Genomic DNA, 15,240 nt, shown 5'->3' with positions numbered 1-15,240 from the left:
ATCAATGAATAACGGGGTGCCTTGTGAAATGCTCTTATTATGAAGGGTGCTCATTAGTGTCCCCAGCAGCCACCCACTTCATTCCCTGGTGACCGGCAGCTGAGTATCAGGAATGTGGGAGAGGCAGAATGAGGGTGGGGGCAGTCATTGTACTCAAACAATGCCAGGTTCAGATAAAGGCAGAGTCCCCACAGCAACCTGCAGGGCAAGAACAGGCCTGATTAGTGGAGGTGGAGGGGGGACGGAGAGAACAGAGTAAATAGAAAAAGATTACGAAATACCAAAAGCAGTGTATGGAAGGATGATGAATGATGCACTAGGAAAATAGATGTGCTTGTGTTAGTGTGAGTAGTCCATTATTCTTTTTGCATGTGACATGTAGGTACGTGTGTCTTTGTGAGGGTAATTACTATGCCAAAGGTGTGTGTGTGTTTTTAGTATGTGTTGTACGTATGCGACAAAGATAGGTTTGTGAGAGCTTGCAGGTTCCTGAAGCAGCGGAACATTTTCACAATGCCCTATTGTGTCCTTGTCACACTTCCTTTGTTGTTTTGTCCGCTCATTGTTCTGCTTCCTCTTATCCCTGCTGTGTGGCCTCTCCCTGCCATGCCTTCTCGGGGAGGGATCTGCGTTCCCAGTGCTTTGTGCTAAAAGGACTGTAACCTGTCAAATTCTCTGCCAAGATTATAGCGTCAGTAAAGTGCCATGTTCTGCAGCCCTTGGACAGCAGAAATCCACGAATAACTGAGATATATCTAATAATTCATCTTCTGAAGGCCACTGGTTTCTGATTTACTGATTTTCATGCTTTTTTCATGCACTTTTTTGTTGGTTCACCCCCTTTTCAAATGACAATTTTTTCTTCATATTTCTCTACGTGTTTTGCTTGTTTTTATACCATTTGATGCTGGTGTTACTTTTTTTGTTTTATTTCCTTGCTTACTTTTCTGCCTATTGAATAGAAAGAGAGACTTGGGCACTTAGTGAAGTTATTCACTCCCTCTGTTTCAACATGGGAAGTTCAAAAAATGGGTTTAGCCAGTGCAGTAACATAAGAATGCAGTGTATGTTTTGGTTTTGTGGAGCTGTGTAAACAGACGTTTTTCTTACATCGTCTCGTTAACACCTCTTATTCCTTGCTGCAAATGTTGATGTAGGTAAACATTCTTAGATAATGTTATATTGAAAATTAAAATAGTTACTGTGTATCAATGTTATGTCTGTAAAATCACATTTAATCTTTTTACTTATTTTAGTACTTTATGTTTAGCCTAATTAGTGTTATGTATTGCTGTAGTGATAGTAGATAAGTTATCCACCCTATGAAGGGAAGATGACCTCAAAGGTCAGCTGACATTTCCAGTCCAAGTATAGATCTTTACCAGACAACATGTAGTTTTGAAGCTAAGATGACTAAACTTTACTTGGTTTAGATCAAGTCCCATGAATACACAGTGTCAGCCACCTTCCACAATCAGATAACTCAATGTACACCCTCTTTACCTTGTGATTTTATGCACCTATTACCGTAATCACAGCCTATATTAATAGGATCATTGTGATTAGGATTTTCAAATGCTGTCTGAGTGAACGAGAAGCTTACTTCTTTATAGCTGAGATTATTGTTCTTGAATGTTTGGCTCCGTATCTAGCAGTGCACCAAACATTATTTAAATTCTGTCTTACAGAATGTCTGTGAAGGCCCCAGTATCTCCGGTCAAAGGCTCTGGTGGAACGTTGACCAAACTGGAAGAAAATTACAGGGAGGAAGTTGCACAGATAATGGCTAGCCAAGCAGCAATGAAACAGGACTCTGATTCGTCACCCCAGGTGATTAGGAGTTATGACTTTATTCACAAAGCGGGCCCACAGTAATGCGCATTATTATAAGTAAGGTCCCAAGCCCATTGTATTTATTTTACTGAAACAGAACATTCCAGTGTAACTCCGGATACCTGCCAGTGTTATGAACAACTGAGACAGAGTTTTATCTGAAGATCTTATGTTACACCACAATTAAGATGGGGCGATTGTAATACTGTTTGTTAGAAATAATCTGAACAAGCTTGGACCCCACAGGTTCCCTAAAATAAAAATGTGTTTACATTGTCCTTCCAACAATACTACTTGGAGGTGGAATACTACTTGGAGTTTTATAAAGATTTACTGTCCCTTTAAGCTGTATTTTTGTAATTATTTTTTGTAAATCTGTTAGTAATAGCAGAAAAAGAAACAGACATCTATGCTGATTAAAGATTTAAAGGAACAGTCTAGTCTCAAGATGTTTTATTTCCAATATGCAATTTAAATGTGCACCATTTTAGGCTCAATTCCTAGCCTTTTGATTGCAACATGTATAACTAAGATAAAGTTGATTTTTAATATAGTGAATATTTTTTCTGGGTTGGTTGGATACCCCATTTAATTGATTCAGATGGAGTTTTACAATTACCTTTTTTTTCAATAGCTGTGGTTGTTGTTTTTTCAGGTTTATTCTAATCAGATTGAATGTAATGGTGGCCTTCCAGGGTCTGGTAACCAGGAGGAGACTCTAGAACTAAGCAAGGCAATGAAAGAGGGTAAGACAGTCTCAACCCCCTTTTGCACAAGGATTTTACCTTTAGTTAATGACATAAGCATGTCTTGTAGACCACAGTTTTATGTGTTAAAACGGCATTAAGTATAAAGGAGGGGTTGGGTAAGGATTTATGAGAGAAAAATTGTCAGGTGAGATGTTTAATAAGAGAGCAAACACGAAGGTATGTTCACTAAACCTGACACTATCCATACCGCAGACCCCAGTGATCTCAATTTAAGGCCATTTCTGCTTCTACTACTAGTTAAACCTGCAGGACTGCATTATTTTTGTTGGGTAGGAACCTGTGGAAGGCTATACACCAAGAAACATCACTAGCTGCTGCCATGGATGTCCCAAGACTTGTTCAGAACCCCAGTAAAAAGCAAAACTCGTGTGTTCCTTAATATACTTCACAGAAGGTTTTAGGAGAAAGGCAGAGTGGGGAGTAGAAATATAGGGTATGGCTACACGGAAAACAATGTCCCAGTTCCACAACTTTAATGTAGCACAAAGAGGCAGCTGCGCAATTCTATGTTTAGCTTTCAAACAATTTGTATTTTCCAGACATGCATTCACATTTTAAATAGCAAGGAGCAATAATAGATACAAAAGCCTCTTGAGTGCTTGAAAGGAATCGTGTGGGTTATAATAGCAAGTTTATATTGCAATCTTTATAATAAAAGCAATGTGTGTTTACCTAAGGGTAAATGGTTTAGGGCTAATTAGGGAAAAACAGTACTCCCAAGATGGGGCCTGAGGGATAAAGTAATAGCAAACCTATAATTTTGTCTGTTTAAATTTAGATTCGATAATTCATTAGGTATTCATTTAAGCTTTCCAATACATCATTTTGACATTGTTCTCTTTAATGTGAAGTATTATAATCATGGTAAATGTTTATTGTGATAAAAGTCACCAAACAGCTGTCTCACTATTGGAATTTTAAATTTGTAATCACAAATAAGTACACGAACAAGACTTTCATTTATAGTTCCCAAACACCTATCCTGGGAACGGCACATTTATATCTGAAATTCCAATTTGTCAGGAGCAAACAGATGAAGACATTTATTAAGCAATTTAGTTTTATTGATTGCATGGATGCTTAATTATGATTAAGGATCTATGTGTAAAATACGTTGTGTGGAGTTATGGAGCTGCTGTAAATGATGTCCAACTATGTTGTTGTAAGAATGTGTTGCTACTGTGTTACCTTAAGTGGTTTCTCCTAGGAATTGTGGTATGCTGGATATAGCTTTGCTAGTTTGTTTTTTTCCCTGTAATTACCTTGATTATCTAGTTGATAATGTTTCATTTTCGTCACCCTTTGCAGCAATACCTGCCCTAGAGAAATTGTTAACAAGTGACTGGAAAGATAAGCTGTTGGGAAGTTATGCTACAGATACCAAAGACGTGAAGGGTGAGTGAGCTTGTGGCAATATTTGCATAATGTGCTCACAAGATTTGCCCCAAAATGAAAATGGTGACCACAAAGAACAGCATATATCATAGCTTGTGTCTATATCCTACCTCCTTTTTCTACACAAACTACATTAGATTCATAATTTGTTTCATAAAATGCTTAGATCTCAGGAGACAGAAGTGAGGAAGCAGTGTAGAGAAAGCAGTCCTTTATATCATAACTTCCTTAATTAAAGTAGAATGTGAGAAGGACCATGCCAATTTATTTAATGTTTGCCATCAGGCAAATAGGATGTTTTGTCTTGAGAAGACTCCAATAAATAAAAAAATAAATTGGTAGGCCTGAACTTTCCCTGCAGTGTTTATTTCAGCTCATAACTCCTTAAGCCACATCTATCACTGCTCATGCAAGATAGAAGAGGTATAAATTATGATGTAAAAATGTTAAATCTTTTCATCTTTAGTGTTAACACTACAGTGTAACACCTATATTGCTTTTTTACCTAAGTATAAATGTGAACTTTGTCAAAGCATTGCATGTCTTACTAGTACTATAGGTGCTATAATCCAGTAACCATTGTTATGAGAAATGTAACCAGAGCTGTGCCTTTAGGTACTCAGGAGAGTCTAGCAGAAAAGGAGTTGCAATTGTTGCTCATGATTCGTCAACTGGCTACACTGAGGGACCAGCTGCTGAGCGCACACTCGGAGCACAGGAATGTGGCAGCCATGTTGTTTGAGAAGCAGCAGCAGCAGATGGAACTGGCAAGACAACAACAAGAGCAGGTGAGGGGAAATAAGTGTGTTGGAAAGTTCACACTAAAGCGGGTACCCCACAATACCAAGCTTAGCAAATTTGTGTCTACGAGCCAGTTTGATATTTAGTTAAGAACACAATTAGAAGATAAAGAAGGCATGGCTGGGCCCTGCCATAATGGAACCTGAACTCAAATATCCAGTTAAATGCATTGTTATTGTTTTATCTTAATTTCATTCTTTCTAAAGATTGCTAAACAGCAGCAGCAACTGATTCAGCAGCAACACAAAATCAACGTGTTACAGCAGCAGATCCAGGTACTGACATGCCCTTTATGTTACTGTTATCTCCACTTTGTCTCGGCCCTTCCTTTTGTATCCTTATAAGTAATTTCTTCATGTCTCTTTCCAATTCTTTTGCAGCAAGTCAATATGCCCTACGTTATGATCCCAGCATTTTCTGCTGCCCAGGCTGTCTCATCAGACTCGCAGATGACCCTGCCTATTCAACCTATTCCTTGCAAGCCAGGTGAGGACACTGATTTGTTCTGTGCATATAGCAGAAATACTTGATGGGAAAAATATGTGCTTTTTAATTTAATACATGTGCTGTCATGTTTTTATGGTTGCAACACTGTTCAGTTTTAGGATTGTAAAGTGCTTTGTTACTCAGGTGTCTTTACCCTTCTGATTACAGTGGAATATCCCATGCAGATTCTTCACAACTCGCCCACGGCTAGAGGTCCAGCATCTGGCAAACAGCAGGTAGACTACTATGAGACAGCGACTGGGGAAGATGTTGCATTACCAACCTAACATATCCAAAACTGACACTTTAACATTGTTCCACCTTTATTCTAGGAGCCATCCCAGCCTCTCAACTTAACAGCCAAAACAAAAGGCTCTGACACATCTCCCACCTCTCATTCCTCCTCAGAATTCAGACTGTCTCCTGGGGGCAGTCAGGGAGGGGGCAGTAGAGATGCTGTAACGAACCAACAAAGAGCAAACCTACCACTGGGTATGTATTTCACACAACATATTTACCACAGTCTCCAGTGCATTTTCTCTCCTTTACCTGGATTGAGATTGCATGTGATCTTTTTTTTGATGTTTCTGTTGCCACATATACTGCTGAATTATACATTTGTTTTTATAAAACAGTAGCAAAAACCCAATACTTTGTGTATTCTCCAGAGTGTTTTTGGTGTGGGAAAAACACTCTGCATGTGCCTTTAGCACCACACCTTTTTGTATCAGTGTCCCAATGGCATGGACAGGTCACACCTGTATTCAGTCATGAACACAACTGCTGGAGGGAGGGTGAATTGACAGCCCAAAAACAAGCTTGCCTTTACACGTAGACTTGCAGAATCTGAAACTACAAACACAACTTGTTTAGTTAAATTAAGGGACTCAGCGGAACAAGCCATTTTGCTTAATTTATGTTTGGAAAAAGTGCCTGTCTGTCCCCTTGATGTTACTTTATTCCCTTACCTAGGTTTCCTTGGTGAAGGAGATGCCATCACAAAAGCAATCCAAGAAGCTCGCCAGCTTCTCAATGGGCAGAACGTAGCACCAGAACATCATGAGAATAACTACAGGAAGGTATGGTAGAATGAAAAACTGACTGTTGTAATGCGAGTAGCTAAGGATGGGCTTGTGAGCCAGCTACAGATGGCACAGCCAGGGCACAGTTTAAAGGGTTTCTGTGAATGGTGTTGCTGTGCAATGTTTCCTAGGTATTCAATTGACTTTGGGCCCTCAAACAAATACAATACATACACAGAGGGAACAGAAATTACTGCTTCTTCAGGAAAGATCTCTATAACTTGCTGTCTCACACAACAGCACTTTTGTTGTGCTGTAAATCATCTTATATCCTGTAATCTGCTCAGTGCACCCATGTGAGGTCTTTTATTTACTATCAATATATTGGTTTCTTAAGGAAATTCTAGACTCTTTGTCAGAAAAGGAACTGCAAGATGAGACTTCTTTGCAACACACAGATGAATCTTTGCTTCAGTGCAACATGGATATTGATGGTAAGGACTATAATACGGATACATTAATGATTTTAACGCAGCAATAAATGTCCAAACATAATGGTAAGTAACCGTTATTAGCAGAGCACCTTGCATTCATTCCCTTCACCACAGGTCTAGTGGAGTATATAATTTAGAGATTCATCTATAGCAATTATAAGGTGTCGTATACCAAGCTATCCACAAACATATTTGTAGTCTGTAAAGTGCCTGACCCACCTTATCTAAAGTAATCTAAACAAATAGGACCTATGACTAGTTCTGTCTGCTTTTCTGTTTGTAGACTGTATTCCCCACAGGGAGAGTTTGCAGAAAAGTTGTGTTTCAGTTTCTTGACTTCACTATACATTAGGTCCAGTCCCATTGAACTTTTGCTGTAAGAAGAGCATGGCTGTGTCTGTATAATGCATATTTAAATTAGCAAGATTTATATAGTGTCCTTACACAAATTGAATTGTGAGTTATGCAGAGCCAGCTCAGCCTTTTACTCTAGAGAAGCTTGCTAGTTGCGTCCCTCCATAATGATTAATAAAGATAGTTACAACAACATTCCTGCAAACTATTCTATCATGACAACACTCCCTTTAGTGAATAAACCTTAGAGAGATATATCTTTGAATAAATCTCTTCGGCATACAGTGATAGTTATGTATAAAGAGCAATTCTAGTGATGTACATGAGCATTATTTTGGATGCTATAGTTATTTCTCCACTTCTGAACATTTGCATCAGAATCGATTTTTTGGAAATGTGGCTAATACACTGCATTGTGATCAATCTGAATTTCCCGCCCACATTAATGATAGCAATTTAAATTGCATATAGCTTGGTGTGCCATGGGGTCTTATTTATTGTCCTGTTTTTGTTTTTCTGCAGGATCACGTCAGTTTCCAGAGGGACGTGGAAATCATATTAAACGACCAATGAATGCCTTTATGGTATGGGCAAAGGATGAACGGAGAAAGATTTTACAGGCATTCCCTGACATGCACAACTCCAGCATAAGTAAAATATTGGGTAAGGCCACTTGTCAGCTTGTCGGTTATTAAATACATGAGCATGTCACAAGAATTTCAGTGCCAGGGACGGTAGGCCAAAGGTTCTCACCCTAACAATGCATGATTTAACAACAGGGGTCGTTGGTGTGCCTTATGGGCTAGGTTGGGCAGTGGCGTCCTTAGGCAGTGGTTTGTTTGTCACTATAATTTATGTTAAGCAAACATCACTGATACCAATGTATAGTGCTTGTAACACTTCTATGAGAAAGGCATTAGTGCATGAGGTCCCAAGATTTTACTAGGTTTGTAAAAAGAAACGTCCCTTAATGAGGAAAAATGTTCTTTTTCCTTCACAGGTTCCCGTTGGAAATCCATGAGTAACACAGAGAAGCAGCCGTACTATGAGGAGCAGGCACGGCTCAGCCGTCAGCACCTGGAGAAATATCCAGATTATAAGTACAAGCCACGTCCAAAACGCACATGCATTGTGGAGGGGAAGAGACTTCGTGTAGGCGAGTATAAAGCTCTGATGAAGAATCGCAGACAAGACACAAGACATGGATATGTCCTAACGTAAGTATCTAAAAGAGGTACAGCCCTTAATCTGTCCTTGGTCTTATCTAGAGTCAGGAAAGCTTTATATCCCCTTCATTTTTAAATTCCCTTACTTTTTAGCCCCTTCTACATCTGCTGTGAGGCTGTTCCCCTTATCTTACCCTCTCAGTAAAATAAAGCTTACTAACAAGTAAGTTAATAATGATGCAATTGCTGTTACAGATAGTCACTGGAATACTGCTATGGTGGATTTGCTAAATAGGTAACAATCATCACAATTACTCTGGATCTACTGTATGGCTATTTCTGGCTCCAGGTCTAGAAAATAAGTAGAAATGGGATGCCAATAGAATTTAGTGCACCTCATAGGTGCTGATATCTCACCAACTGAATAACAACATGATGAACAGTTATATATTGGCACTTAATGTGTTACTATATAACACAATAATGTTTTTTTCTGAAATGATGCATGGTCACATCATTTACCATTTAATTAAAGTCCCTTTTGTGGTACAATGGATTTGCCACGTAGGTGTAATTGCATTAGATAATACACAATAGGCGTGCAAATCTATTGTGCTTGCTCTAAGCTAGAGCATTATTTGTTGAAAGAGAACAATCTGTATAGAGAAACCAGGTGTTGCTTATTGTCCATAATAGCAAACCTGCCTGCGGGGTTGCAAGTAGCCTTTGTGTTGGATACAAAGGCATTTGTATCCTGCCTGTTAGGCCAAGGTCCACAGGCATAACTGCTTGTCTAGCAACAATGGCGGTTCTACACTAATTGGTGAGTAGCAGATACGATAAGGAGTTTCATCTTACTTTATTAATTATGCAGGAAAGCTATAAAAACCTAATTCTCGTGCTCACAAGTGTCAGTAAGAATAAGTGAAAATAATAAACTTTTACAATACTTCCCAAATGACCGCAGCAACCCAAAAAACACTCTTCCTCAAGAAGAAAAGAGAAGTAGAAAGAGAAAATACCTTGGGGTGCTTTATAATTATTATGTAAATACCATTATTTCCACTTAACCCCTTCAATCCCAGGGGTTTTTGGTACCTCAAAGCCCAGAGCAATTTTGCCATTTTTGGGGTATGTCGGCTTAGCGATGATTCTCTTTTCCTGTGAATAGTGTACCCATATAAACTATATATTGTTTTTTCAAGGAGAGATAGAGCTTTCGTTTGATACCATAGTTGGATGATTAGCTGAAAATTTAGAATGAGAAATTTAGTAAAAACTAGCGAAGATTAGAAAATTAAACTAATTTTTTTTTACATTTTCCCTCTGAATCCTCACAAAATTAGGTAAAGTGATGGAAAATCCCCTCCAAGTTTATCAATTCAGCTGTCCTGATTTCAGAAATACCTAATTTATATAGATTTTCCAGACTTTCCCAGCACCAGGGAGCATACTATAAGGTGTACAATTTTGTATAATTTTTATGCCTATGGCTTAACGGGTTTGGGGGTTGTGAACGGGGGCAGAAGGGTTATACTGGCTAGATGTTATGCTAGGGCAATGGGAAGTAAGGTTTTTTAATAATTTTTTTATTATCTTTCTTTATATATTTATATAGAGATCGCAGGGTCTCTGTGCCTCATCGCAGGGCAGGATATCCCCGCAGGGGATATCCTGTCCTCCGATGACCTTCCGGGTTACGTCAGCAGTGACGTAACCCGGAAGGGAATGCCCGATCGCGCGTTTGCAACTGCGCGATCGCGCGATCGGGCACTTTCAACCGTAACAGCTTACCGGCTTTCATGCCGGAAGCTGTTACGGGAGATCGGGCAGCAAAAAGCCGGCGATGCCGGCTTCTGCTGCCAGGGGGGGAGTCCAGGCTGTCAAACGACAGCCTTGTTTCCCGGCAGCGGCAGGGATGTGTCCCTGACGCTGCACGAAGGGCTGGACATACCGGGACGTCCATAGGCGTTTCTTTGTGGGCGTTTTCTGGACGTCCCGGTACGTCTATAGGGGATTGAAGGGGTTAAAGGGCATGGTTGCATCTCTTTATTGATTCCTTGCATGTTCACTTCAATCTAAAACATGTTGGCAAGCAGTGCTTCATTTTTGCATATTTGCCCCCTAACACTTTTTGATAAAATAGATGAATTTCTCCACCTACTTTAATTTACCATTTTTCCATTTGCAGGTCTCCAGGATCTCTACAAAGTCCTCCCTCACCAGCTGCATTGCAGACGCATCATATGGCAGGTAACCTGAACCATCAGGTCTCCTCTGATCTTCATCAGCCTCATGATGCTAACATACCAGTCCTCCTCAACACACAAAGCTTGCAATCTCAGGAGCCAAGGAGGTTAGTGCCAAGAGGCGCTGAACTTTACAGTGACTCTGAGGACTCTGGGAAAAGTGACGGGGAATTGGTGGTAATCACAGACTAAAGGAGTCAAAGGACAGAGCTCATCCTCCTTGGCAGTTTGACAAATACTATCAGAAAACAAAATAGTACCCCCCTTCAGTTAATTTGGAAAAACTGTTCATCTGTTGTTGGTTCATTTGTTTTACCAGGAATTAGAGTGACCATCCATATAACTTGTCTTACTATGGAAACACTGGAGCCTGCTCGATAGTAAGTTCATGAACAAAATATAACACCATAATTTATTAGGAATTAATGCTGATTATTAGTTGGAAATATTCTTGATAGAGGTGCAAACAATAACACCTTGCATGAACTACTCTAGTGGGCCTTGCACTTATATAATGCTTTGTATACATAAATGAATTCTATAAATCTCCTAATGGATGTACATCGTATGGACACGATGTTATCTCATGAAGATTATACCATTTTTTAAGGGGAGGGGGTGCAATCATCTTATTTACACCCTCAAAGTGCCTTACTGAATGAACTAGGGAGATAGAGACAAATGCCTCCACATACATATATGTGTATATTTTTTTTACATCTGTAAATATAGTTTATAGAGATGTTTTTTGTTAAATAGAGTAACTTAAATATTTCTCAATACCGCAGCCCATTGCTACCCAAGAAAAAAAGCTCTGTGATGTCTACATATATATTGTATATAAATAAAGTTACATGATTCGATACATAAATATACCTGTGTTTCTTTGTGTCAGTAGAGAAGTAATTACATTTTGATTGGATAAATCAAATTTTATGGCAGACAGGAGGCTCGTATTATGCAATAGTCTTTCTTTACTACTGGACAGCAGCAAGGGTTAACCAAACAATATATGTTGAGAAAAAACAAAGAATCGATCAAAACATGCTAGGTAGAGCATATCACATGTAATATAACAGGTAACTCCTTCTCTTTCTCGCTGCTGCGACAGTTAAGTATACACCTATATATTTTTCTCTCTCACAGTAGATTTATTGTTGCTTATCTTTAATATATACCTTTTACATATACTGCATAATTACATACACCTTTGTGTGTTAACTTCTTTCCCCTTCCTACCCCTTTCCAGGGGTTTCATTAACTCATTTTGCCTACATTTTATTTTATCTCTGCGTCCGCATTTTCAACGTTTGGACCGCTTTCCTTTCGAATATTTTGTTTCTAGGGCTGTGGTTTCGCTCACCTGAAACCTTCTTCAGCCCTCCTTTGCACTCCGTTGTTCGTTTATTTGCTTCAAACGCACACCGGAGTTGCTCGTGCATTTTGCACAGCGGACATTTTGAATGGTCTCCCTTTGTGGAAGCCGCTCCCCTGCCCCGCCTTGTGGGACGCAGCTTTCCTTCGCTGCCCGCGAGGCTCCGCCAGCTGGTGCTCAGCTGTTTGTGTGGGCGGGAATATTTCAGTCTGAGGATTTACTGTTTGCCGTGCATCCTGCATTCTGTTACTGTAACTATATATATTTCTACATATTTATATTTGTTTGCCTGGCAGCCTTCCAACCCTCTGAACCCTCAGCATTTTATTCATATTTAAAGTGCTTGTTACTTTTTTCCTACTATGTCTGGTAAAGTGTCCCACAAAAGACACTTCTGTATTGACGATCCAACCTCTATGCAGAGGGAAATGGATCAAGACTCTCATGACACTCTGCACTCGCACCGCAGTTCTAAACATGGTGTATCCAAAAGACACCACATACCCTCCGCCCGAGAGGACAACATATCAAAACGGGCTCGGATAACTCCTTACAGGGGTAAACTAGACTCATTTGTCACGTCCCATAGTGACAATTCCTCCTCGGATACCTCCAAGGATTCAGATTCTGAGGTTGAACCCCCTCTTAGTGTCTCCTCTCAGGAGTCACAAGATCAGACGGCTACTACCGCTATGGAGGATTTGGTCCTCTACAAAAAAGGCAACCCCCTTTTTGACTCGGGTAATATTAAACACCCGAGATCCTCTAAGTGGATCCCAGCCACTCATGTTTCTCAGTACATGGAATTATGGCTGCGCAAGCCACTCGACAAGTCAGCCAGGAACAAATTATGGGCGGAATGCCCAAGACCTTCTATCCCTAATAAAGCTGCCGCTACCCCTGAATTGGACCCCATAATTATTCAGTACCTCAATAAAACTGGTAAGAACCCCAAAAAAGGCCTTGACAGGTCTTTTAAGGCTTGTCAAGACAAGCTTCTCGACCTGTTGGGTCCACTTGCCAAAATCTTCGATATGGCCGAAGATGCGTGCCAATCCGGTACACCGGTTGACACTAAAAATCTTAGGGGTTGGATTCAGAGATCTATATGCCTTTACGGCAATGTTAATTCCGCCCTGAATAATGAGCGGCGGAGATCAGTCCTTATGAAAATGGACTCTCAACTAGCTCAACTGGCTACCCAGGAACCTGGCTCTTCTGCTGAAGGCTAACTATTCAGGGAACCCTTCATTAAGGAGATAGGGCTATTCTCTATGCTCAACAAGGCAGAGAATTCACTTAAAAAGGTGTTTACTCCGAAGGTTTCTGGCAGGGCTGGGAAAGGCAGGGGCCGCTTGCCCAGCCGCAAATGTCAACCTAGACAACACCAACAAGGCCCTTCACAAAATGACAGAATTCAATACTCTGGTTCATATCAAGCCAATCCTTTCTTCCCTTCCTGAGGAAGACCTTGGAGGGCTAGAGGTCAACGTGGCTACCCACGATCCAGACCATCAGCTGGTAAATCCGTTTATTCTCCCTTCTTTCCACACAAAGTTGGGGGGCAGACTCTCTCATTTTTTCCATGTTTGGGTCCAAATTACCTTAGACAAATGGGTTCTAGAGGCCATCAGGGGTTACAAGATAGAATTTCTTTCCACTCCAGTCCAAACCCTAATCCCGAAAACCTTTGTTTCGACCAAATTCATCACGATCTCGTAAATCTGGAGATATTAGATTAGATTTTCTCTCCCCTCACCTTTTTGTAAGCAATCTATTCCTTGTAAACAAACGAGAAGGAGGTCACAGACCTGTAATAAATCTGAGAGATTTAAACAATTTCATACGTTATCAACATTTCAAGATGGAGGGCATCCATCTGTTAAGAGATCTTTTACTAATAAACAATTGGCTTGTAAAAATAGGTCTCAAAGTATCTAACCGTGTCTAGCCGTTCTCACCAACAATACCTCCAATTCCTTTGGAATCAGACATTATGGCAGTTCACCTGTCCTCCCTTTGGCCTCTCATCAGCACCATGGTGCTTTACAAAAATTCTCAAACCTATGATGGCCCTCCTCACGAGCCGGGGTGTTCGTCTAATCATCCATCTAGACGACATCTTGGTCATGTCTCAATCCCTAGAATCTATCCATACTCATACCTATTGGACCTTATCTTTGTTGTCCAATCTTGGATTCATTATAAACTCCAAGAAATCTATTCTGACCCCTTCTCATGGTATAGAGTTCCTGGGTTTCCTAGTGAACTCCCTGGATGCCACTCTCAGCCTACCCTCACGGAAATTGAAAACTATTTGGAGGGAAATCCATTCGATCCTTAACAAGAATCTAATATCCTTATGCTCCCTTGCCAGGGTAGTAGGCCTTCTCTCGGCCTCTATCCAAGCAATTTTTCCTGCTCCTCTGCATTACTGAGCACTTCAAGGCCCAACACTTGAGAGAAGGCTTAGGTTATTCAGACAAAATCTCTTTGACCCCAGAAGCCAGGGAAGAACTTCTATGGTGGCTTCACCAATGTTTGGAGCTTTTGGCAGGTTATTTCGCTCTAAAGAGTTTTGTGAAAGACAGAACCCATTGCTGCGGATGGACAACATAGCTGCGGTCCAGTAACAAGTCAACAAGTTGGGGGGCACCAAATCAAAAGAACTGACCAACCTTGTCAAGGGATTTTGGCACTTTTGTCTAGACAGACATATTGTCCTTCCTGGCCTCTCAAACACAATTGCAGACTGGAACTCCCGTTACCTGGCAGACTCCAGCGACTGGATGCTAGATCCAGCTGTCTTCCATCAATTGAACCATCTGTGGGGACCTCTAACGCTAGACCTGTTTGCGTCATGTCTCAATCGGCAAGTCACCGATTTCTACAGTTGGCGTCCGGATCCGGACGCTTTGGGTTCAGACGCACTCACCCAGATATGGCCATCAGGGACCCTATATGCGTTCGCTCCATTCATGATGATTCCCAGGGTTCTACTCCAGACACTCTCACAAAAGGCCACTGTAGCCATCATAACCTCCTGGTGGCCTACCCAGTCATGGTTTCCCCAAATCCTGGGAATGCTGACAGACTTCCTGAGAATTCTTCCCTTGTCTCAGGATTTATTAACCAATCCGTCAGGGGAACCTCATCCTCTGATCCTGTCGGGGAATCTCTCTCTAGTAGCTTGGCTGATCTCGGGGCTCCCGAACCAGACGTCCCGCTTTCTCAATCTACTAGAGACATCCTCTCAGAAGCATGGGCTCCAGGTACCAGATCTAATTACAGATCT

General features: G+C 40.7%; 1 protein-coding gene across 1 annotated transcript; it reads left to right on the top strand.

Moving 5' to 3' along the window:
* Nucleotides 1-1,689: 1,689 nt before the first annotated feature.
* Nucleotides 1,690-10,762, top strand: LOC149287908 (transcription factor Sox-13-like). Its single transcript, XM_089492276.1, has 13 exons — nt 1,690-1,830; nt 2,489-2,579; nt 3,912-3,968; nt 4,614-4,786; nt 5,006-5,074; nt 5,180-5,285; nt 5,454-5,521; nt 5,618-5,777; nt 6,258-6,364; nt 6,705-6,801; nt 7,696-7,818; nt 8,156-8,372; nt 10,513-10,762. Exons 1-13 carry the CDS (start codon nt 1,690-1,692, stop codon nt 10,760-10,762), a joined length of 1,659 nt encoding a protein of 552 aa, XP_089348402.1.
* The last annotated feature ends 4,478 nt before the right edge of the window (nt 10,763-15,240 follow it).

The sequence above is a fragment of the Sceloporus occidentalis genome, unplaced genomic scaffold (genome assembly GCF_023333645.1).
Source record: "Sceloporus occidentalis isolate IW3139 unplaced genomic scaffold, rSceOcc1.0.p SCAF_55, whole genome shotgun sequence".
Taxonomy (NCBI): Eukaryota; Metazoa; Chordata; class Lepidosauria; order Squamata; family Phrynosomatidae; genus Sceloporus; species Sceloporus occidentalis.
Note: the sequence above shows the minus strand (reverse complement) of the source record. Positions and strands in the feature narration are given on the sequence as shown.